General features: G+C 38.5%; 2 protein-coding genes across 11 annotated transcripts in view; one reads left to right on the forward strand and one right to left on the reverse strand.

The window, feature by feature from the left end:
* Positions 1-8,157, reverse strand: part of tango2 (transport and golgi organization 2 homolog (Drosophila)) — a 19,003-nt gene extending 10,846 nt beyond the window's left edge. The window contains exons 1-2 of one of the 3 annotated variants that reach the window (XM_005747737.2): positions 8,080-8,157; positions 6,153-6,275 (exon numbers count right to left, since the gene is read on the reverse strand). In XM_005747737.2, the coding sequence (XP_005747794.1) occupies positions 6,153-6,208 (56 nt within the window). In that variant the 5' untranslated portion in view covers positions 6,209-6,275; positions 8,080-8,157. The other 2 variants (XM_005747736.2, XM_005747738.2) reach the window with 2 other exon arrangements.
* A 597-nt stretch (positions 8,158-8,754) lies between these two features.
* Positions 8,755-22,934, forward strand: part of arvcfb (ARVCF delta catenin family member b) — a 242,479-nt gene continuing 228,299 nt past the window's right edge. For all 8 annotated transcript variants that reach the window (XM_005747739.1, XM_013914544.1, XM_005747742.1 and 5 more), the window contains exon 1: positions 8,755-9,143. The gene's annotated coding sequence lies outside the window, so the exon portion shown is untranslated. The remainder of the gene's footprint in view (positions 9,144-22,934) is intronic.

A 22,934-nucleotide genomic window follows, 5' to 3' on the forward strand; every position in this document is an offset into this window, starting at 1 on the left:
AACATAACATAACATAACATAACATAACATAACATAACATAACATAACATAACATAACATAACATAACATAACATAACATAACATAACATAACATTATCCTAAGGGCTGGGAATCCACATTTGATATCAATATATATCAATATATGCTTATTTATGTGAAATCATCATCAGTGAATGTAGGCAAACCAATCGACACTGGCTTTGTATATCTTTTGTTGACTCTAATCACATGTCCACTACACTTTTTGCTCACTTTTTGATCTTTCTTCTTGCTATTTTCATCCAGCTTTCTCCCTCTCTCGCCTATGGGACATTTATTTAAAAAAAAAGAAAAAAAAAAGAAAAGAATATATTTCTATCATATGGTGAGTCTAATTCATTTGATCTTAACATGAAGGTAAGAACATATGCTACTATTATCCACTAGAGACTTATATAATTACAGTACATATATACATACAGCATCTGTAATGATGGTTTATGGCCAGAAGGTCAGTGTAAAAAATAAGCTCCCAGACTGTTACAGTGCAACTTTCACATTTTCAGTATAATAAAGTCCTCAGATACAACCAGAAGCACTCACGTTAAGCATCTCATTTTCTAAATTGATTGAGCAGGAGCCAGAGGAGAGAATATAAAGGGTCAAGGCTGCAAAGAGAAGGTGTTTCTTTGAAGATGACCAAAGTAAAGAGGATCAAAAGGAATGTAACTGAAAAAAGCAAAAGGCAATAGAGTCAGGAGCTCAAGTTTGGAGAATTTATCCATATACAGCAGGCTTTTGGATATGATTGAGTCCCTCCATATAAAACAGGTTTATTTAATGAAGACGTGCAAAAATGAATTGTAACCTTCTTGCAGTGGTTGGATTTGAGTCACAGGGGTCTCATCTTGGAATGAGGCCCAGGGTAGGAAAAGCAAGCCCAAAGAAACTCCATAGGTCCGTCCTCCTGTGGGCCCATCAACCACAGGAGGAGACATAGGATTTTAGTGTCTTGTGTGGATTGGACACTGGTCTCTGGTTACATTGATGGCCCTGCAACCTGAACTCGTATAAGCAGTAGTAAATGGATGGATGGATGGACGGATGAACAGTTACAGATCCCTGTAGTACGTGGGATGGGGTTGAAGTATGGTGTTTCATTACTATTTCCCAACTAGAGCAGCTAGTCATGTGAAATTTTGCAAGAAAATCAATTTTACACCAGCTCCAAGTTTCACAATCCGAAGCCAAATTCTTGAGCAACAAGCAACAAATTCCCATCCACTCTTATGTATTTTGAGACCATGTAACTCGTGGGAGGAAATCACTGATGTTTTTTATGAAATGACTCCAATGCCTTTGGCTTTGTGGTTTTATTCATTTTTAGAAACAACTGAAAACACTTTGAATCTTAAAAAACAAACAAAGAAACTAGAATACAATACATATTATTGTATTGTAAATATTTAGAATGAAGAGCTCAAAGATTCTGAACATTTGAAATAGACCAGGTTGAATTTTGGAGAAATATGCATGAGCATCTCTAAGTACTGACACAGCCACATAAATGAGAGTTTATGACTATTAAACTCTGTAACTATCAAATAGCTTGAATCAAGTGTTGGATAACCCCACTGCTGTTAGGAGCTACCTAAAGCGGAGAAAAAGCAGGCTATTAAGGGGTTAAAACAATTTGAAATAGTATTTTACAAGTAAATCATCTTATCTCAATCTCATTTTGCAAAGCTGGCTGTGTCTGCCACATGCACGTAACCTCTGCAGGTGTTTTATTCCATTTTAAATTTGTTTTTTATTGTCGAAGCAATGCTACGAGACAAACATTTACTGCTGCAAACAAGAGCGAATAGCCTGAACAAGAGTGTGATCTGATTTCCAATAAATCCCCTTCAATGGGACTCTTAAGTCTGACACAGACTGTCTGTCAGTTAAGCGCTGCACTAAACTTTGACCTACAGTTTATTATTATTCGGAGTGAATCAGATTGTAATGACGCCATTATGCTCACAACCATTAACAGCAAAACACTGTATTGTGACCTGTATCTAATGCAACACCTGTTCTAACATGTGCCTTTATTCACGGGTCACTTTTTGTCATTTTTGTAGTGGGCTAATATGTCCTCACTTAGCAGTTAAGACCCAACAATCACACAGCTTCACACAGCCCATCTTTCCTACTCAGATATTATGAAAAACAGTAAACATTGACTCTGTTCCTTGATGAAAAAGGTAACCTCTCTATTTCATGCAATTTGCGTAATAAAATAATCTGCACTATAGCAGCAAATTAATAACATAAACAAATAAAAAGCATCTGTCTTATTTTTAAGTACATATGGGGAAGTGGCTTCGTATTGTGAAAAGATGCATTGAAAATACAGATAAAGCATTTCAATACATCTTAATGCCAAACTATGTAGAATTATCTATGGCACAGAATATTATTAAAATGATTCAAAAAATCTCTGGAGAAATCTCTGTATACAGCAGCAGGGCTTTGCTGTGAAAGAGCTTGCCTATCTGTAGTCACCTATCAAAAACTTTTGGGGCAGTATGAAATGAAATATAAAAAAATGTTATGTTTTTACAAGCAATTTTTCACTCAGATGTCTAGCCTGCTTATAGAAATCGTTTAATAGCATCTCCACGGTTAGAAAACCTGTAACTAAGTACTACTCTATTGTTTCATATGAATGAAGAGGGTAAGTAATAGGAGGTGCTGCTAACTACACCACTCCAATTGTCTAACTGTTCTTCAGAAACTGTGAGCGCCTCTATAAATGTGGACGTTTTAACTGTTTGTTGGTCTGGAGCATTCAGATATGTGTTAATACAATGCCGCAATGTTACCAAGACTTGGGGAGCAGCAAAGTCACCCCAACGTCAGACGATGCAATGCTTAAAGAAACTGCAGAAAACCCAAGTGCTACCACTCAGAGTATGGGTGTCTGAAAAGGTTTCCAGGAGAAAGCCTCTTCCTCCTAAATCCCAAGGCTTCTGAAACAATGTCCTTCAGATAAACAAGACTACAGTGTAGATGTCTGGCCATTGTCACCTTTAAAAAACAAACCAAAAAACCCCTCCATCTAACATCCAACAAGACAATGATCTCAAGCACAGCAGCAAATCTTCAACAGAATGGCTGAAAAAGAAAAGAATCAATGTGCTGAAATGGTCCAGACCTGTATGTAGCAGGTCCTTAAGAGAGTTGTGCATAAGCGAATGCCCACAAATCTCAAAGAACTAAAGCAATATTGTAAAGAAAAGTTGGCCACAATTCCTTCACAATGATGTGAGAGACTGATAAAAGTCATACAGAAAACTATGACTTTAAGTTATAGCTGCTAAAGCTGGTTCTACAAGCTACTGAATCACCAGGTGCATTTAGACTGAGTTCCATGACAACATTTCTTCTTCATGACTGTATATATATGTGCCCCCCAAACATGCACAATTTAAATCTCAGTGTGTGATGGGAGCAAGGGGGATGGGGCTGTTAGTCTGAGTATGTTTGCTTGATAATATAATCCTTTTTATATCGAGTTGCTTGGATATATATTTGTATGTCATATTTACTATTGCATCTGCCTCCCCAGGGACAGCAGATGGAAATGAGCTAGTAGCTAAATCTGTTATAAAGCATCACTCCTCCTAAGAGATGAATGCTTTTGTTCATGGTCTCTGACAGTCAAATAAATAAATAACTAAACTAAATTAAGGACAGATGTAAACATTCCCTGTCCCAACTTTTTTGGAAAGTATTGCTTGTTGCTGGCACTGACTTTAAAAAAATGCCATACATTAAAAAAAGGTTTGGTTTTATTTAGTTTTTGTGCCATTTCCAATAAATATAGGGTTTAAACTGCTTGTAAACCATTGCATTTCATTCAATATTTTTAAATATTTCAAGCAATTTTATAACTTCATCTTTAGATGTATTGAGGTAAAGACTGCTGTCATATGATTACAAATCATTAAAAGCCACAGAGGTCAGTGAAATGCATCAGAACCTACAAATGTATGTTTTTATTCCTAAGCTTCTAATGGTCTTCCTATTATTCCTTCAACATAGGAGCTTGCATCTTGTTAAAAGCAAACAAATAAGGCCAAATGACATAACAGGGGTCGACCTCTGTGTATCAAAGGCTAATGACAGCCCGTTCCCATGGTGCTTTATGAGCCACCACTGCTCCTGAAAACAAAGCTAACACTAATGATGCTACACAGGAAGAGAGCATCTGCTTTTGCATCCTGAGGGGCAAATCCCATGCAAGTTGCTCGGATCACAGCGTGATTCAGCCAGCTGGATCATGTAGGAGGCACAGTGGTAAGGAAAGAGCTATCAAAGCTCATTGACACTCAACTTTGATTTCTTTCTATTCAACAAACACAGTGACTTATGTATCCAAACACATGTGGCTCCCATGGGATAATTTCCTGAGCCTTTGATAAATTTAGTTAAAAATAAAATACTTGATCCCAAGAGGATCAAGTATTTTATTTGCTGTTCAGTTACAGTGTCAACATGCTTACATCATGAATACATGCTTAGGGGTGGCTCCAGCTCAGGAGGTGGGACAGGTGATTTACTGATCAGAGGGTTGGTGGTTTTCTAAGCACTTAGAAATAGAAGAAAGTGCTTATATGAATGTGGGGTGAATGAGACATGTTGTATTCTTCTTTTAGTGCTCAAATACAGTACAGAAGTGCTATATAAGAACCAATCTATTTATCATATACTATAATTTACTTGCAAAGAGCCATGAGCAACATGAGATAAAAAACTATTACAAAAGCTCTATGAAGGGCTGCCATTATGCTGTTTGTTTAGTACATCAGCATCATCTTTTGGTTAAAGGGATTGTAAGTGGCACTTTTATATTATATTTAAATGACTAACCTTAATGAGAAGTGATACAATATATCCAGGTCAAAATCATACTGCAATGCTATTTGGTGGACTGCTGCAGTGCTTTTGTTCTGAGCAGCTGGTGAAGAAAAACACAGTGGAGACTAGAAATTGCGTTTCTGAATACAGAGATCTCAGCATGAGGGTAATCAGCGAGTCATTTGTGTGGAATATTAACCCATTTAACTCCCGCAGATCCATTCCTGTCATTTTGTGCTGTGAGCGCTATAATAATTGCACTTAATGAAACTTTAATTCTGCCTTCAATCCAATTTTATCTTAGCATGCTGCATATTCCTTTTGATTTACACATTCGCCTGAGAAAAAGAAACTGCTTCTGCAGCCAGTACAGTCTATAAATAGCAGACATGATGCTGCATTAGGACACAGTGCATTTCACCTTTCCCCAGGTTCAGGTCTGAGTCAGTACTCATAACACACCTCTGCTGTGATCTCCTTAGGTGAGGTCAGACTCCCAGAGGGAAGGACAAAGATGGACAATGGCCTGGCAGAGAGCTTGCTCTCAAGCTCTGGGGGATTATAATAAGCTGGGGCTCCACATACCATCAGGCTGTAACTCACACTGACTGCTTGTACTACACCGATCTGTGCTGTTCACTAAAAGAAGTTAGCATTTACTGCTGGGTAGGACACACGGAGGTTGCACAAAGAGTCAGTGCTTTCATAAAATTGGTAGAGAGGCTGTTTCTAACTTTCCTAGCTACAGGGAGTATCCGGCTTTGTGAGGGAATCACAGCAAAGATGTGAAAAAACATTGCAAGAGTTTGGTAGCTGCATGTTAACTATGAATTTTGAGAAATATGCTCTAAGTAAAATATTAAAACTGGCCCAAACAGTTACATAATAAATCTGCATGAGAACATAAATGTTCTATAGAGTTTTTATCACCTCGCCCCCTAAAACATAGCACACAGAGATGGCAATAACATTAACATAACCACAATGTTTCTCCACTTGCTGCTACACACTTGATTTACGAGGTTAGGAGAGTAATATTGCACTTAGAGTCTCTGCTGGAGTGTCCTTAGGCAAGATACTAAAATCTCTGCTCAGAGTGTGCAGTTCTGTGGCTGACAATGCCTCGAGAGGGTTTGCTGATACCTGTTTTTTGTGCTTACCTTGTTTTTGCTTTATTACCTACAGTCATATGAGACAGCTCTATTGTTTATCAAGAACTTGCTTCAAGTCCTTGTATATTTAATGCATGACTTAACTGCCTTACCTGTAGGCATTTTTGGATGCAGGCCGGGGGTCAAACTTGAAGAAAATTATACACATGGATGTGCTGGGGATTGATGGCAGGGCTTTCACTTGGTTCACATCTGCCTCTAAATCTCAGCCATACCTGACAAAGAAAAGAATATAGGAGTTATTCTGAATACCCTTTAAAGAAAACAAACAATCTAATTCCCACACCTTGCGATATCACAGCAAAAACAAAAACGACTAATGAAAAAAAAAACTCCTTGTGTACTTTAACTCCTATTTCTCTTGATTTCCCTTGAAGTGTTTCAAAATCTTGACTGATAAATTGTGGTAAATTTAATTAACCAGACTAGATTTGGAAAGGCACCTGCCTATATAAAGTCTCATGCCTGATGATGCACGTCAAAGCAAAAACCAGGGTAAGTCAGAATTCCTGCAGTGATCAGAAACAGTGCAGCATTGCAAAGCATGCTAAGCATTTTGCTGCAGGGAAAATTCCAAAGAACAGAATGGCCTTTATATTTCTTAAATGAAAGCAGTTTGGAATAAACAGGACTCTTGAAACTTTTGAACTAGCAGGCCATCCAATCAACCAAAAGAGCAGGGACTTTACTAGAAGTGACCCAGTGGTCGTTCTTACTGAAATTCTGTGTGGAGATGAGAGAACCTTCAGAAGGACGCTCATCACTGCAGTACTCCAATGATATCGGGTTTATGGCCCAGATGGCAGGCAGAAGGAGGTTCCTCATATCAGACTATGAGGAAAAAAGATTTCTAACCTGAGCAAACCAAGTCCTCTCATCGCCTGAAAGCTACAAGAGTGAGTGACCAGAAAATAGACAATATAGACTACTGCAGTTGGCAAAGACGTTCAACCTGCCAAGGGGATCCCCACCCAGACTCATGATTTATTCCACCGACAGTTTGTAAATTAAATACAAACATCTATGTATAAGCCTGGAAATATATCCCAGGTGACACACCTCTAATAAAACAAGGTTAATGTGATATTCACGTTTTCTTAATTAACATATTTTCTACGTTTTTATTTCGTCATTTTGAGGCGAATAAAGTTCTGAAAACTTTCTGAATACATTGTTTCCAGACTTAGAACACAGCACCCAAAAGTTTTTTTTCTGTCTGCGTTCACTCAGCACCTAGTTTATATGTGGAAGAAAAACGGTTTCCCTTTATAGAACATGCTAATCACATTTTATTACAGTCTTTGCAGTATATTGTGTGGTCATGTCCTGCACCACATTCAGAAGGACTGGGATACAAGTCATTCAGCTACAGTATCCTAACTGTAATGAGTGCAAAGGTAGCAATTGAGTAGAGTCGTAAACTTAGCCATATGTCACAATGGCATTTAATGACTCGCTAGTCCGACCCCAATAATCAGCTGGTATTATGAAGCTAGAGGGTTGTGACAACTTGCCACAGTTGACATCAACTACACATTTTGAATGATACGAGGACACGAGCGACTAGCATTGTCGCAGGACATTAATATTTGATAGACAGCAGCGAACTAGCTCAGTAGCATATCCACAGACAAAATATTAGTCGAGTAATATGGTTAGTTGAACGATTAGTTCCAGGATAACTTCACCTACACATAACTAGCTAACGTTAGCTTAGTAATAGTTAACAGTATAACGAGGACACCGACCCAGCAAACTTTAGCTTCCTACCCAAACTTAGCTATGTGCGAAACAATATACTACAAATGATATCTGGCTTATCGGTTTTCTACACTGCTGTTGTGTCGCCTACTTGTACTCACCACCCCTCAACACTCGGTGTTGACAGCTAAAAGGAAGTACTCACAAAGAGTGACCTCGATTTGAGTCTTCAGTCGTTTCATAAGGCTAAAAATCCGACGTGACCGGTTATTATCTGTGACGTGACCTTAACCCCGCCCGCCTCTGCATTTTACATACCTAAAACAAGCGCATATGCTCAGTATTCCAGTATGATTGGTCATTTTACAAAACACGAACAGCCAAGCTCGCAGTAAACGGAAGCAATGAGGTTTCCGGTTTAGTTAACGCTATTTTCAAAATAAAAGCATTAGTGTCAGAACTGTGTTTTTATGTTACAATTCTTTAAGGAAAAAACGGCTTGGCTAACAGGGTTTATTTTATTAACATGATTATGCCTCACAATACAATATAACTGAAAACTGTATTGTCATTTGTTTTAACACATAGACTGTAGTACAGGGTAGCATTTTTCCAAATAAGGAACACTTTTAATTTGAAAAATATTCTGTAGACGTCTTTTTTGTATTCCCGCGGGCTTCACGATGTAGTATTGACATCAATCATGTCATATCAATAGATAGGAGAAGCCTACAGAGAAATGCAAGATGAAACTGATAAAATAAAATAAAATAAAATTAAATTAAATTAAAAATTGATATAGAGTTTTATGAATTTTAATGGAAGGTTTAACAAAATTGTATTTTTTTTAAAATTCACTGACAGAAAAACTTAAACGTAATAACAGGAATAAATTCACTGAAAGTAACAAGTCTTTTTATGAATAATCGAATTAGGTTAATTTTCCTCCAATAGTAGTTTGAATGGGGCGGAGACACTCGCTGTGACCGACAGCATCCAGCACTGTTGTGGATGAGCGGGATAAAGGCTGCTCTGCCTTTCGTACACTAGAATACAACTTCGCTGTCTCTAATTAACGTATTTATTAGCCGCTTCGAGTGCATCCAATAACTTCAAAGCCCATTAGGTTAGGTTTACTGTTTGTTATTATTTTTTATTTTTTCCCCGCTGCATGTGGAGCGACTAAAGGGACTCGCCGACAGCAACCTGCCAACTCCAGTTTGAGAGATTTGGCAGGTTGTGAGAGTAGTAGGCTCTCCCTGCAGCAGCTAGGCTAACTTGCAGGCAAAAATAACGGCGTTCGCGGTGAGGCTCGGAGTACTGCTCATCACAACGGGGAGTCACTTCGCCTGCGGGAGCAACGATGACCGGGAGAAACTGAGGTAACCAGAAAACAGCTCTGTTATTATCTCATAAGTTTTATCCTGTTCTCTCAGCAGGAGGCGGGTGTGACAAAAATGTCAATTAACATCAGGAAAGCTCACAATAACCCGCGGGCTGTGTTTCCTGACATAAGCAGGTGCTCGTCTGAAGTGTAATGAACTGGACTCGGTGTTATTTGGTTAAAGCTTTAGCTAATTTATTGTTTAAATATACGTTTTTAGTGTGGCGCGGTGGGAAGAGATATATTTAATGCTCCTTAAAAAAATCTGTAACAACGAGGGCTCGGATGAAATTGAATATATCTGCGCGTGCTCCCCTGTTGTAAACATTCATGGATGCAGTCGAAGGACGCGAGAGCCGCCACGAGCTGTCAATCATCTCATCCTCACTGCTCTATTGTTTTTCGCTCGTGCTGTTTGTGAGTGAGTTTCCATGGAGAGTCTTCCGGTTTCTCTACTCTAATTACCTTATTTGGAGAAGGGGCGGCTGACTGATGGAGTGCTGCTGTTGTTGGGTTAATAGTGATGTATACACACAAGCGCCCGAGTGAAGTGGATGTTTTGAAAGAGTTATTCTCAATAGACGCTGATGTATCCTGATCAGGCTTTTCACACTCGATAGCCTTCCGATGGCCTCGAGGTGCGCTGTTAAAGCAATTAACTGTGCAATTAATTTATATCTCAGCCTCGTGGCAAATCGAAATTTATAAACTGTCACCCAATCTTTTTTTTTTTGTGACACTCAACATTCAGAACGAAAGCACGTTAAATTGGTATTTTGCAACCCCGCCCCACTGACCATTAACAGATCATCTACAAACCCACTATACAGCCTTATAATTTTCTTTCCAGATAAACATGAGGGTACTTTTTAAAACTTAAAAACTGTGATCAGTAGGCTTTGTCAGTGAACCATCATGCAAACAGTCTAGGTCTGAGTTTACACTTGTTTTTTAAAAAGTGTCTTTGGAAATTGGATGGCAAGTGAGCAGCTCAGACAAATCAGTGTTTACATCTGACTCTGATTTCCTTACTGTCTAAGTCACTTCCAGTAGAAGGTCAAAGGAACAGTAATGTAATTAAAGGAGGCCTAGCAAGCAAAATGACATGTTACAAGGACTAAGACAGTACATTCTGTTGCAGCTGTCCTAAACCAAATAGGACACCAAAGTATCCTACTAATATATCATTGCTTCATAGCCACATAGAACTCAAAAATATGGAAAATTTGTGCCCATTTAACAACATAAGACTTTATATTTTGTGACTATTTCACAAACTGCCTGATGCTTGGGTTTTTTCATTACAATTTTATAATAATACTAGTTATTTCCATTGAAATGTTGTGATAACCCTGACTGCAGGTTTATCTAAGTTCTAAGTGAAAGCAACTTGGCTTCCTTGAGTTTTCTATATACATTTAAACTTTTATCCAACTGACTGGTGGAGTCAGTTGGATAGGAACACCTTGTGTTAATGTGTGAGTTATCACTTAGATATAACACGACCTGCATGCCGAGTCTTTCAAGTGGAACATGGATATACACAGATAAATTATTAAATGCTTTTAATTGGAAGCTTACACAGACACCCATTATGGTGGTTTATGTGCACTCTTTTGTGTAAGGAATATGTATGGAGTGACCAGCCAAACAGTGGTGACACTGTAGTGAGATCTGAGGCCAAAGGTCTGCACTATGCAGCAAGTGGTAACTTCAGGTTTAAACCTGGGTTTTCAGTGCAATAATTATGCTTGATTTTTACCGGGCACATTGCCATGGCAACTTATTCTTCAGATCTAACCTGTGCTGAAGAAGGTTATGTCGAAGATAAGAGATTAACAGATACAAACTCCCTGCCCACCGACAAGTCAATACTCAGGATTGCCAACATTCCTGGAAGATCCCTTATACCTTGGTGGATTTATAGTCTTCATCTTTCCCTGATGACTCTCACTAAGAAATATAGATCCTTAGAGGCAACTTTAATCCTTCATTTTTGTCCACTGCTGGTTGCATTTAGTTTAACAATATTTATTATTCTGTAGCCATTAATATATTATACAAATATAGTGAATCGGTTTGCATCTGTGGAGTTTATGTTAAATCTGCTGGTAGACTAAATCTGCATCTGAATTCTGTTTTTATTTTTATTTGTTACTTGCTTTCAGACCATTAGGTAGCACCTGGGCTGTAGCTGAAAAAACAAGGCTAAAATTGTCTTATGTAAATTTAAATATTAATTTAATAGAATATGCAAATATAATTTGGCATATGCTCCTGTCTTAATGGTAAAACTCATCTGGTAAATTTGCTACACAGTTGGTATTTTTGGTGGCTTTCCTTCATGGTTTTGAAAAAAAAAAAAGACTTTGTAAGTATCATAGTCTTTCAGCATTACTGACCAACGTGCTAAAAGTACACAGACATTCATACAGTGCTTTTAGTTGTATACTTTTATCCTCTCTCTCTCTCTGCGGACATCTCATTTGCAGAATGCTTAACCCTAACAATAACCATCAAAAATGGATGCCTAATCCTAAACCTAAGCCTAAACCTAGCCAGAACCTAATAGTGACCCTGACACTAAAACCACATTTTGAGCCTCAAAAATGCCTTCAAACTTGTGGGGACGGCATTTTGTCCCCATAAGTGACTACTGGTCCCCACAAGTATAGCAGCATGCCAATTTTCTGTCCTCACAAACATGCACTCAAACATGTACTCAAACAAACACACACACACAGATTTCTCTGTACTGTGTTGGAGATTGGTCAGATGCTGCTAACACCGCTCCTTTCAAGTAAATGTGTTTGTAGCGAGAAAGTTAAACCCTGGGTTGAATGACAACCAATCACGTTGGAATGACTCCTGCACTTGAGTCCAGATGTTAAAGTAAATGAAGCCAGACAGAATAAAACCGAATAGAATAGAATAACTTTAATGTCCACATCGGTGGAACACTGTCTTTGTTCAACAAAGATAGGGATGTCCTGTGTATGTTGCAATTGCTTTGTAGTACAAACCCGAGGCACTGCTGACTTTGTCAACCAGCTCACATAGTGGATGTGTATAGATAACAGCCCTCATGCACTATGTAAAACAGTAATTTATAGTATGAAGAGAAAGAAAAGAAATAAACATCTGATGTCTTTCTCTCTTAAGGCTTTTGACATTTCTGCAGAAGTTTTGCACTGACTCAGAATTTAGCTCATTTATGCATTTCAGACTGTGTTACAGAGAATGCTGCTGCATTCAGAAACATCCCAAAAGATTGCTTGATGTGTATCACTATATAGAAGGTGTATGCTACACTTTACAGCACAGTTAGTACAAACAAAATGCTCCTTTACACAGACTGTTATGTGTGTAGGACCTTAGCCTCTTAATTGTTTGCTATGGTTGACTTAGGTCATGACAATCATATTTTTAAAAGTTCCTCAGATGCTTCTTTTGTCAGAATACATTTTAGACTGATTGGTAATAAGGTAGGAGCTCATTTTGAAAATATTTGCAGCTCACACACAGTGAGCAGTCTCTGGACAGAATGAGAATCTCTGCGCCACCTATGAGTGTGCTGAAAAGCGAAAAATATTCAATAACTGGGGGTAAACAAGAAGACTTCCAATGAATGCTAATGTTTAAAAAATCTTTGTTTTTCCCTTTGCTACGTAAGTTATCACACACTTCCCTGTGTGCCAACTGTCTTGTATTTATGTATTCTGTCTTTCTTGAGGGGAATAATGTTCAAATATTTGGACATGATCATCTTAAAAAACAATTATAGGGGTTACTGCATGTTGTGCCAAACGCAGAAAGATGTTTTAGAATGGTTGCAATAGGAAAATGTTTTATCCTATCGATGGAGACCAAACCAAACTTTTTAATTTTTCATGAATTTTTTATAATCACCACTTAAATATCAGAAGGTTAAAATGGCATTTTTCTAATGAGCCTGACACGACCTGAGGTCATTTTAATCTTAAGAACAGTTTATGCAGTAAGGCACTAACTTATTAGGACGTCCGCTGCTTCAAAACTTAGTATTCTTAACTGTTAGCCCCGTGGCATATTTGTAATTTGAATGTAACTGTGTGAGCTGGTCAGATGACGTCTTTGTTTCAGTTTAGTGGCACTGTCTGAATTTGAATCCGTGTTTTGAATGTTATACTTTCCATCTATCCATCACTCCTTCCCTCCCTGACTGTGTCACAGGGGCAGACATAACAGAGCAGGTTGGTTTATGTGATACACGATTAGTCACAGTCTGATATTTCTGACGGATGATACTAACATTTCCATGCCAATATTTTGTACCATTGCAAGACATCTTAACACTTGCAAAAGAAGCGTTGTAAACAACAGAAAAGATGTCTCCATGCATTCATTTCTTTTGCAATACACTGAAATAGCAGTTGCAGTGTATTGCAACAGACCATGGGCATTTTATAGTACCTGCATTTTGTGTATCTAGGACAACCAATACTACTAGCAGAGATGTAGTCTCTTAAGGGGGAATCATATTATGAAGTCAAATCAGGGAATTATCGTAGCCTCTAAAGAAAGGATTCAGCCACTATGACATTTAATCAAGCTAGTGTTTTTATCAACGTGCCACCTTATTGTCTTTTTCTGTGCTGTCAGAGATAGCAAACACTAACCTAACAGTTTTTAGTAATATAAATGCACCCATGAAATATCCACCCATCTATTTTGGTTGCATTATAATGTTGCTTCATCCAGCCAGCCATTATAATCACACCAGCAGTAGCTGGGACACATTGTCTCATTGGAACAGGGATTAAGGGGCATCAACAGCAAAAACAATTGGAGATTCAGATGAACATGTATGCAGTTACAGAGTGTCATACTTCATCATTCTGTCTGATTAAAGGTAATCTTAACATTTTTATGAAAGCCTTTTAATAAATTGGTTACTCTGTTAAAACCCTAGATGTCTTTTCACAGCTTGCATTGACTCAGCAGCAAAGCACAAGTGTAATTATTAACACAAATGACGATTCTTTAAGGTCTTTAAAGACCTTTTTTCATGACATTTATGAACCGTCAATGCAAGAAAAGCACAGGTGTAACTGAACAGTGCTAACAGTGCTAGTTTAATTTGTGCACCTGATCACTTCTCCTGCTATGATGAGATAAAGCGTATGTTTCAGAAAAGGTAAACAGGTTTTACTGACTTTAATCTTTCCTCCTGATCATTTCCAGAACCACTTACCAGTCTACTGTAACTTTAAGTAAAGCTAAATGCAGCGATGGTTTTCCAAATGTGTCTTGGGTAATCAGATGAAAACTGGACATCTGAGACACATCACCTTTTCTATGCCAGCTCCCAGCTGGGCCTGACTTTGTTACTCTCTAACACCTTGACTACATTTTTGCTGTGAATCTATGTAGAACATGCAACATAGCCTACACAACTGGCCAACACTGTTACCAGCATTCATACCTGTGTGGGCTAACTTGATGGTGATGTTAAATTTATAGTGAGGTGCAGGTCAGGTTACTGCAGAAGGTTTCAGAAGGGTTTATGGTTTTAAAATATTTGCAGTGTAATTGCAGATATGTTATAAGTTTTCATAAGTATAAATTCACTAATAAGGCCACAGTCACATCTGCCTAGAGACAGGTCAGAAACTTTGTGGCAACCACTGGTCACTAAGGAAAAGTGTACATTTTGCAACTGGTTGGCAAGTGATTGCAGGAGGTTTCCGTTAGTGGCTGAAATTGGTCAGAAAAAGCAAAACAGTCTTCTTTGCTATTAGCTGTGGTCACCAGTACTTTGCATGGAAGACGCCAGCTTGTATGAAAACACCAAAGTGGTATTGAGATTGAACTGTGTGAAGCAAACTGCAACCAGCTCACCTTGTGTTGGTGTGTGTGGCTGAGGTTTAAGTCCCTTACGCTAGAAGTTCAATGGCCCTGGCCACAGTAATTTTGTTAAGTGGAGGCTGGCAAGCAAAATGAAATGTTCCAAGAACCAATAAACTCTGCGAGCTGTTCCAGCAACACAAAGTCACATGAAACTTGTAGAAGTGGGGCAAGAACCAGAAAAAAGCACCATGTTGTGCAGAAGTGTCATATTTTCTGGTCACGTCCTTCATGAGGAGCCATCAGGACACATTAGGGTTGCAGAGTATGTTTGCACTTACACTTAATTTAATTTAGGCCACTTTTAGACACTTTTTAAAACTAACTCTAAAAAGGGTCTAAGTGGAGCACAGTCCTTATTAATACGATGGGTTACACGTATGATTTTCCTGCCGTGAAATGAAATAAATAAAAAACCTGCTGCAAACATTATCCAGAGGGGCACCATGGATTCCTTTTCTGTCTGGACAAAACGATTTTTCACACACACACACACACATTATTTTCTGATGTAAGAATGCAGACGCATAGGGCAATCCTAGATTACATGATTTCACAAATTAGGCACATGAACACCTGAACCTCCTGGGATGACTTGTGGAAATTTTGACCTTGCGTTTGCAGAACTGGCTTCAGTGTCATTCCAAACAACATAAAATACATGATGTATTAAAATGACCCTGTTCATCAGTGTCAACATATTTGTAGCAATGTTGTACATTGAGAGACAATGTTATGTTAATCACATTAGCCTTATACTCGTCTCATTATAGTTTCATGGTCAATGTAGCATTTCATTAGTGATTGTGCACGGGAATTATAGAGCAGCAGAGTTATATAGAAAGGGCATTGCGTGTTTGTCTATTCAGTTGGAGCAGAAATGATGTGCTTCACATCCTTGAGTGCCAAATGCATAAAGTAGTAGCGGTGTTAAAAATGTACGCAGTATTTCTTGACTGAGTCACGTAGAGAGGTAATTATCAGCAACGCTATCCTAGCACACATGAATTATTTCAAAGAGAACAAAGGCTGTGTGTGTTTGCTGCATATGGAAACGGAGATGACTGCGATTCATAACTTCTTCTGCTGAGATGGATCGTGCATGAGCTGTGTTTTGTGAGCTGACTGAAGCTGTCTGTAATAGTGAGTGGTCAGAAGAAAGCCAGCCCGGACTTGGAGTGAATGGGTCTTTGTGGGACAGACACCTGCAGAGCTCTGCCTCCTGCTCCTGAAGTGATTAACATGCACCTCCAACCTCCCTGGCCTTCCAGCTCCACAGTCCCTCGGCCACCCATCCTGGCACTGATCTGTTGACTTGGCACCTGTTCTACATCACCCATCCAGCAAAGGCTATAACTCATGTCTTTGTCTGGGCTGAGTCAACACAGTGTGACTACAGAATTCTGTTAGGATTGTATCGATTACCTCTGTCAGGGGATTAAATTTAGAAGTTTTGTAAAGGTAATAAAGTGTAGCTTTGTTTCAACAGGACCTGGGCAAAACACATTTGACTGTCTAGAAAGAACTGGGTTGCTCTGAAGGGAACAGAGATATTAACAAAGAGACGAGACATGGAGCTAAAAGAACCCTGAATAGAAATCTATCAGAGATTTCTGAAACCTAATGGGAAACATGTCAGCCAATCCGTTACTAAAGCATGAACACAGTAGAGGATCACGATCGGGGTGTCTCTAGCTTTGGGCTGTAGCTCAGCAGGTAGAGGAGGGCATCTACTGATTTGAAAGGTTGGTGGTTTAATCCTTGGCTTCTCCAGTTTGTATGCCAAATATCCTTGGGCAAGATACTAACCCCAAGTTGCTTTCTGATGCATCCATCGGTATATGAATGTTAGATAGAAATCACTCAAGAATAGGAAAAATTGCTTGTATGAATGAGGCATGTTGTATAAAGAGCTTTGAGTGCTATATAGGAATCAGTCCATTTATCACCCATGTGGTAACAGGCATGTCTCTCTCTTCATTATCATTATTGTAATGACAGAGGTTAGTGTACTTTTTCTTGCCTTTTGTATCCAGAACATAAATCAACGTGACATTTGTTCAGTACTCATGAGATGAGCTGTTGATTCTGTCAGAACTCTGGGTCAAAGCAGTAATGTTGTGAAATGTGCATGATTAACAATAAATAAACTTGCAGTGAAAAATCAGCTTTGTAAAGTCAAAAAACCTTTGAAGAATCTTTTGTTTGGATTTGGTTGGTGTTTCTACTCTCCTACTTCTCCTGTAGGGCTTCAGAATGGCTGCAAGGAGTCATTCTAAGATGGCAGCCAGTTACTTGGTTGGCTTTTAGAATGACTTTGGTCTGAAATAAAACAGAAACATCAAAATTCTCCTTCCTGTGGCTTTCTGTCAAGTGATTTGAGAAAGTGCAGCTACAAAAAAAATCAGCTCTGGGGACCTTTAGTGAAGTGACACTGTGAAAGTAGAGAGCAAATCCCCAGATATAATCAGATCCTTTTCTTCCACAAAGGTAATGCTTCATATGACCCGTATTGCTTAATATGCTGACCTTTTTGTAAAAAAAATTGTTTTAAGTTAAATAAAATATAATCTTTCAACAAAAACACAGAGAAGGCACGATGTTCAAGTAATACTGGAGAATATAACTTGAGTTTATGACGGTATTAATATTAGCAAGATGTAAAAAACATAGAATAAGGTCCTTCCTAATGCTGCAGTTGAACAGCTAATGTGCTTTTAAAGATTAGATAGTTATATATAGTGAATATTATTGCAGTGACAGTTATACTCAGTGAAAAAGGACCACGATAACTGAAAGAATTTCTTTAAAGTCTTTTAAGAGTCTCTTCACCTTCTCTGCCTCTCTGGGCCTTAGGTGGTTGGGAGAATGATAGGTAGATATTACCAACAACAACAGCCAGCTAGTTCTTTTCAGTTCTGATCTTTTCAATCCCAGCCTGTCGGATTGTTGTACACTATTAGCATGTTTTGCTCTGATTATTTAAATGAATTGCACCGCTTTTAGCTGAACCCAAAGGCTCACATATAATGAAAGCAGTCATAGAAGGTCAAAATTCAGACCATTTTAATTGTTAAAAGCTTTAAATGAGAATAACCCGAGACTATTTTGTTCTATACTTTGGAGAAAATAGAAACTAGATGTGCTGGACACTTAGTGTGCCTATATCAGTGAATGCTATATTCAGTAGTGATTGCATGTTATCATAATGTCCTAAAGATGCTCTAGGATGGCATTCAGTCCCTAGACCCTTGGACCTACTGTCATTTGTCTCTCTTTAGGAAATCATTCATCATTAAGGTATTAGCTATGGCTAATAATAAAAAGCTAACATTAATGCTCAAGCTTGACAGTGAGTGATAGCTGTCCTGTTTATCTGTAACATTCATAGACTGTATTATTTTTAACAGGACAACACAATTGTTTGTGTCTAAAAAGTGTTAAATTTCTCGTAATCCCAGATGAGAGAGAAGCAGCTACAGTAGCTAGACAGAAACAGCGAATCTGCTTTACTAACTCTAGGTTAGCAGCAGCAAAAATAAGATGCTAAGTGATAAAAAACAAAACAAAACAACAACAATAAATGCAGGAAATAAACTGCAGCTGAAGATATTTGCATGAACCAGTATTGTTCTGTGCCTTTTACTTTAGTAAAAAAATGTTTGTCTTGAGTATCAAACATTTTTTCTGGGTATTGGTGTTGAACTTGAAATTCTATTATCGTGACAGCCCTAGTCTTTCTGCCACTGAGATCTGTACTGTTACAGATACCAAAAATATATTACTTTGCAGCTAATAAAGTAATTAACAGTATATATAAAACCGCGTCATATGCTTTACGCAAACCACCATCAGTAATTTCAAAAATCAATAACTACTATACAAGAATCTGTTTTTGTACTTTTTTCTATTAAAAATGTTTTCATCCTGTTCCCAGTTGCTGATTTTGAGTCATACTATAAAGTAGGATGTTTGTGTGGGGGTTTTTTTCAAGCTGATGTTGTGTCGTGTCCTTAAATGCCAGGTGTGGGTGCAGGCAGCTCTCTACTACCAGACATGGTGACGCTTCTGTGAAAATTGGTTTTAAATGAGATTTTTTGTTTGAATCTAACCAATTGTTGGGACCTCAGCTTGTTGTTATTGTAATATCCACAGGACTGTCCTCTAACATGCTGACTCGCTCATAATCCAGTCGCCTTTCTTACGCCCTCTCTGTTTTTCATCGGCACTGTATTAACTTAGAGCGATGATTAAATTCTTCTCCTCAATATTCTTAAAACCTTCCCCCCTTTCCACCTGCTCTCACGCTCTCTCAGTGGATTGAAATAGCTGTACATCTTTATATTCCCTCCCTAATGTGCTGTTTATCAGCTGGCTGCCAACTGAGACACTGACCAAATCAGTCTGTCTCCCATCGCTCTGTCTATCCTTACTCTGCGAACCAGCCACATCCCCCTACTCCACTCCCAGCCTTGGATCTCTGTGCCACAGGAGGATTAACTCCACCCTCTACATTCTGGCCTGCCTTGATTATGTCCAGGGATAAGAGCTGCTTAATTGTAATCACTGAAGCTGTCACTCAGGAGCACCGATCAGCCCAAACCACACACTGAAACCAAATATACAGTAGAAGACGGAAGGCAGCAGCCCTCCTCATGTTAGTCTTTATAACATGTTGGTTGTCAGTTAGAATTAACTCCTTGAAACATATGTTAACGAATTATGTACCCTTCACACTTCCAGTTATAGTGAGGAGTGGTTTAAAAAAAAAAGAAAAGAAGTATATACCTATATGTAAGTAAAATAGAGCGATTCTTAAATGTATTTAGCAGTTACAGCCAAATTAGAAATCTCAATAGTCCCAGAATTACTCTCTAAAAACTACGATGGTCAGTTATTATATAGTGTCATAATTTGTTACTAAAAAAAATAAAAACCTAATAAATTGACTGCATCTGTAGTTGTACTTGAACCTTAATCTTTATTGCAACGGTTTGCGAAGGTATAGAACGCAAACATAGGACGCTCCAGTGTGAGCACAGGGGAACTCAGTCGGACAGCATGGGAAGTCAGTTGGGAACAACTGGAACGTTCTGGAAGGTGGCCTGAAGGAAGGAGCACATTGAAACTGGAGACCTCATGCTGATGCACCTCCACATCAGCAGAAGTGGAGGTTTCCTGTATGTATGGCTAACAGAGCACACAGGCGAAGCCACTCAATTGGAGGACCCAGAGGATGAGCAAATAGGCAAGACCAGAAGTGAGGAAAAAGCTCTGCTGCAGGCCTGGTAGGAGGCTGGCAACCAAGGCAGAACCCATCGGGAGGCCTGGCAGGAGTCCTGTGAGTAAGATGGAACTATGATGGAGATGGCTCAATGCTAGCGAGAGGAGCCCTTGGGAGGTTATTGGAAACATCAGGCCGAAATCCCACAGTCGCAGTAAAGGCATCAGGCAGCACGAGCCCTGGAGCAGACAAAGGTGTTAGTTGACTCAAGCAGAATTTATGGTGTAGCAGATGTGTCCATTTGCACTGATGTTGAACTGCACAAATTTGGTTGTGGAAAACTAACCAAAGATCAGAGAACAGCATAAAATGTACAGCTGCAGTTTGGTTTCATGTCACTACAAGAATGTGGATTATATATTATAACTTCTGTTTTCTACTTAAATAAGAGTAGCCCACAGACCATATTTTTGCCATTACACAGTGGTGATGGCACAAAGCTACAACATGTAGAAAGACTGACCTGTGCATAGTACCAGAGCACAACCATGAAAAAGTCTGAGATGAAGATAAGTTGGCTCAGCAACAGGAAGAATGTTAGCTGGCTGGGGCACAGGCACAGATATTGATAGACTCTGGAACAGGGGAAGTGTTAGTTGACAAATGTTAGTGGAGACAAAAAACTAGGCAGCACTGTATTAAGAAAATGAGCTTGATGACTTGCTGAAAAGAAGCTGGAAGTAGCAAAGAAAATCACCACAAGAGCTGGAACAGGCTTGGAGTCGACGATGTGCCAGTCCAGGTCTATACTCTTAAACTGGGAGCCCTCTTCCAGTCTGTGTACAAAAAAGGGTGTAAGCTAATAATAGAGTTGTTGTTTTTTTCTTGAACAGACTATGAGTAGAAAAGCCACATGGATAGAGGAAATCAATATAGCAATAGGACAAGAAGGGCATTTCTAAATAATGAAACAGAAGCATTGTCTGATGACACGCACACTTGCGTATCATCAGACAATGAGACATTAAGCACTGTCCTCTTAAATCACCAGTGACCACTCAGATGACCAGTAACATCTTCCCCCAAGAATCAGATCTGATATTGGAAAAATAATAGTTAAGGGAAAAATAATAAAACAAAAAGACAGGAACAAATAAAAAAATAATAATTCCAAAACCACAGCAAGTTGGAATAGTTGGGTCCATTTCCTTGCTGATGAGTCAAGAGAGTCTTTCCCAGGATGTAATATTGAACTGATAAACTGAAAACATATACAAAACACGTTCAAGACATGTTTTCTGGAATCTGCTGAGCTCAAGCTGCTTTGTGATGTCTCCTAAATGTATCCAACACTTTAGTCAATAGAAAAAATATACCAGTGATCATAAAAAGCAGTTGCAGTGAATGTGTTTAGCGATTTTATAGTTGCAAATCTTCAACCTTTCCTGCAGATTGTTTGTGGTTTGTCTTTATTTAATGTTTGCACCAGAGCTTAAATGTGTGAAGCAAAATTGTAAATTCAAGTGGGACAAGGTATCTGGATAGTAGCTGTAAATTGCCTTATTAGGTAGCCTGTTCACAGAGACATCCTGGTGGAACTTGATGAGATAGCAGGTTAAAGCTCATTTCTATTTTCCTGCAGCATTTACAGTGAAAATACCAATATTCTTTGCATACTCCCACTATCTGTCTGTCACTATTTTGTCTAATGTGTCTACTGCTGTTGATTTTTGGGAAACCCTGTTTTCTTGAGCTTTCTACTATGTAAAGATGGAACCCTCAATAAATGAGACAGTTTGTCTCATTTATTGAAAAGCGATGCCTTTGTAAGAAACACTGGCAAAGATTTTATTGCAGTCGTGCAGTATTGTTGTAAACAGTCTAGCACATCAGATAGGCCATCTGGCATTTTAGTTATGTCAGAGCTGAGGTCAAATCTCACATGACCTGTCCTTGGCGGGCTATACTATCAGAGCCAATTACTATCCTTTTGGAATCCCCATTGAGTGCACTTTGTCCTACTTTTTTCCTCCACATTGAGTGGATGCTACTAGAGCATGAATAATTTAGTTTCTTTAATATTGCATGTGCCCGTGTAACAGTTACAGGTTAATAGTTTAACTTTAGCTTGGCATGAAGAGTGGAAGCAGGAGGAAAACCTAGAAAGGAAACCAGGACTTTTGACTTTATTTAAAAGAAACAGACAAAACCTAAAGAAAATGCCTCTTTAAGGTCATTGTCAGTCATAATACTATAAAATATATATGACATACTATAAGTATATTAGACCTATAAAACAACATTACAATTGGGGGGAATTATACATTTGTATAAGGACAATTCAGAGTATAACAGAGTGTTATTTTTAAGATATGCATGCAGTGGATTTTTAAATAAAAACTAAACTAATATATTAGGGCAGAACGGTGCCACTCCCCCTGCTTTCAGTTTCTATTCTGATCAAAGCGGATCCTCGCTCTGTCTCCGAATTTAATGGAATGGTATAACACTGGTAGCAGTTTGACAGTTAACTAACTAATCAACTGCTCTATGACTTTAAGTTATTCAGTAAATGTCAGACACTATTTGCCATAATTGGTAGTTTCACTGTATTTAGATGAAAAATTGAAGTTCTCCCAACTTTGAGGAACTGGACTTGAAAGGAAACACAAAAAAAGC

The sequence above is a fragment of the Pundamilia nyererei genome, unplaced genomic scaffold (genome assembly GCF_000239375.1).
Source record: "Pundamilia nyererei isolate P.nyererei 1_Seehausen unplaced genomic scaffold, PunNye1.0 scaffold00203, whole genome shotgun sequence".
Classification (NCBI taxonomy): Eukaryota; Metazoa; Chordata; class Actinopteri; order Cichliformes; family Cichlidae; genus Pundamilia; species Pundamilia nyererei.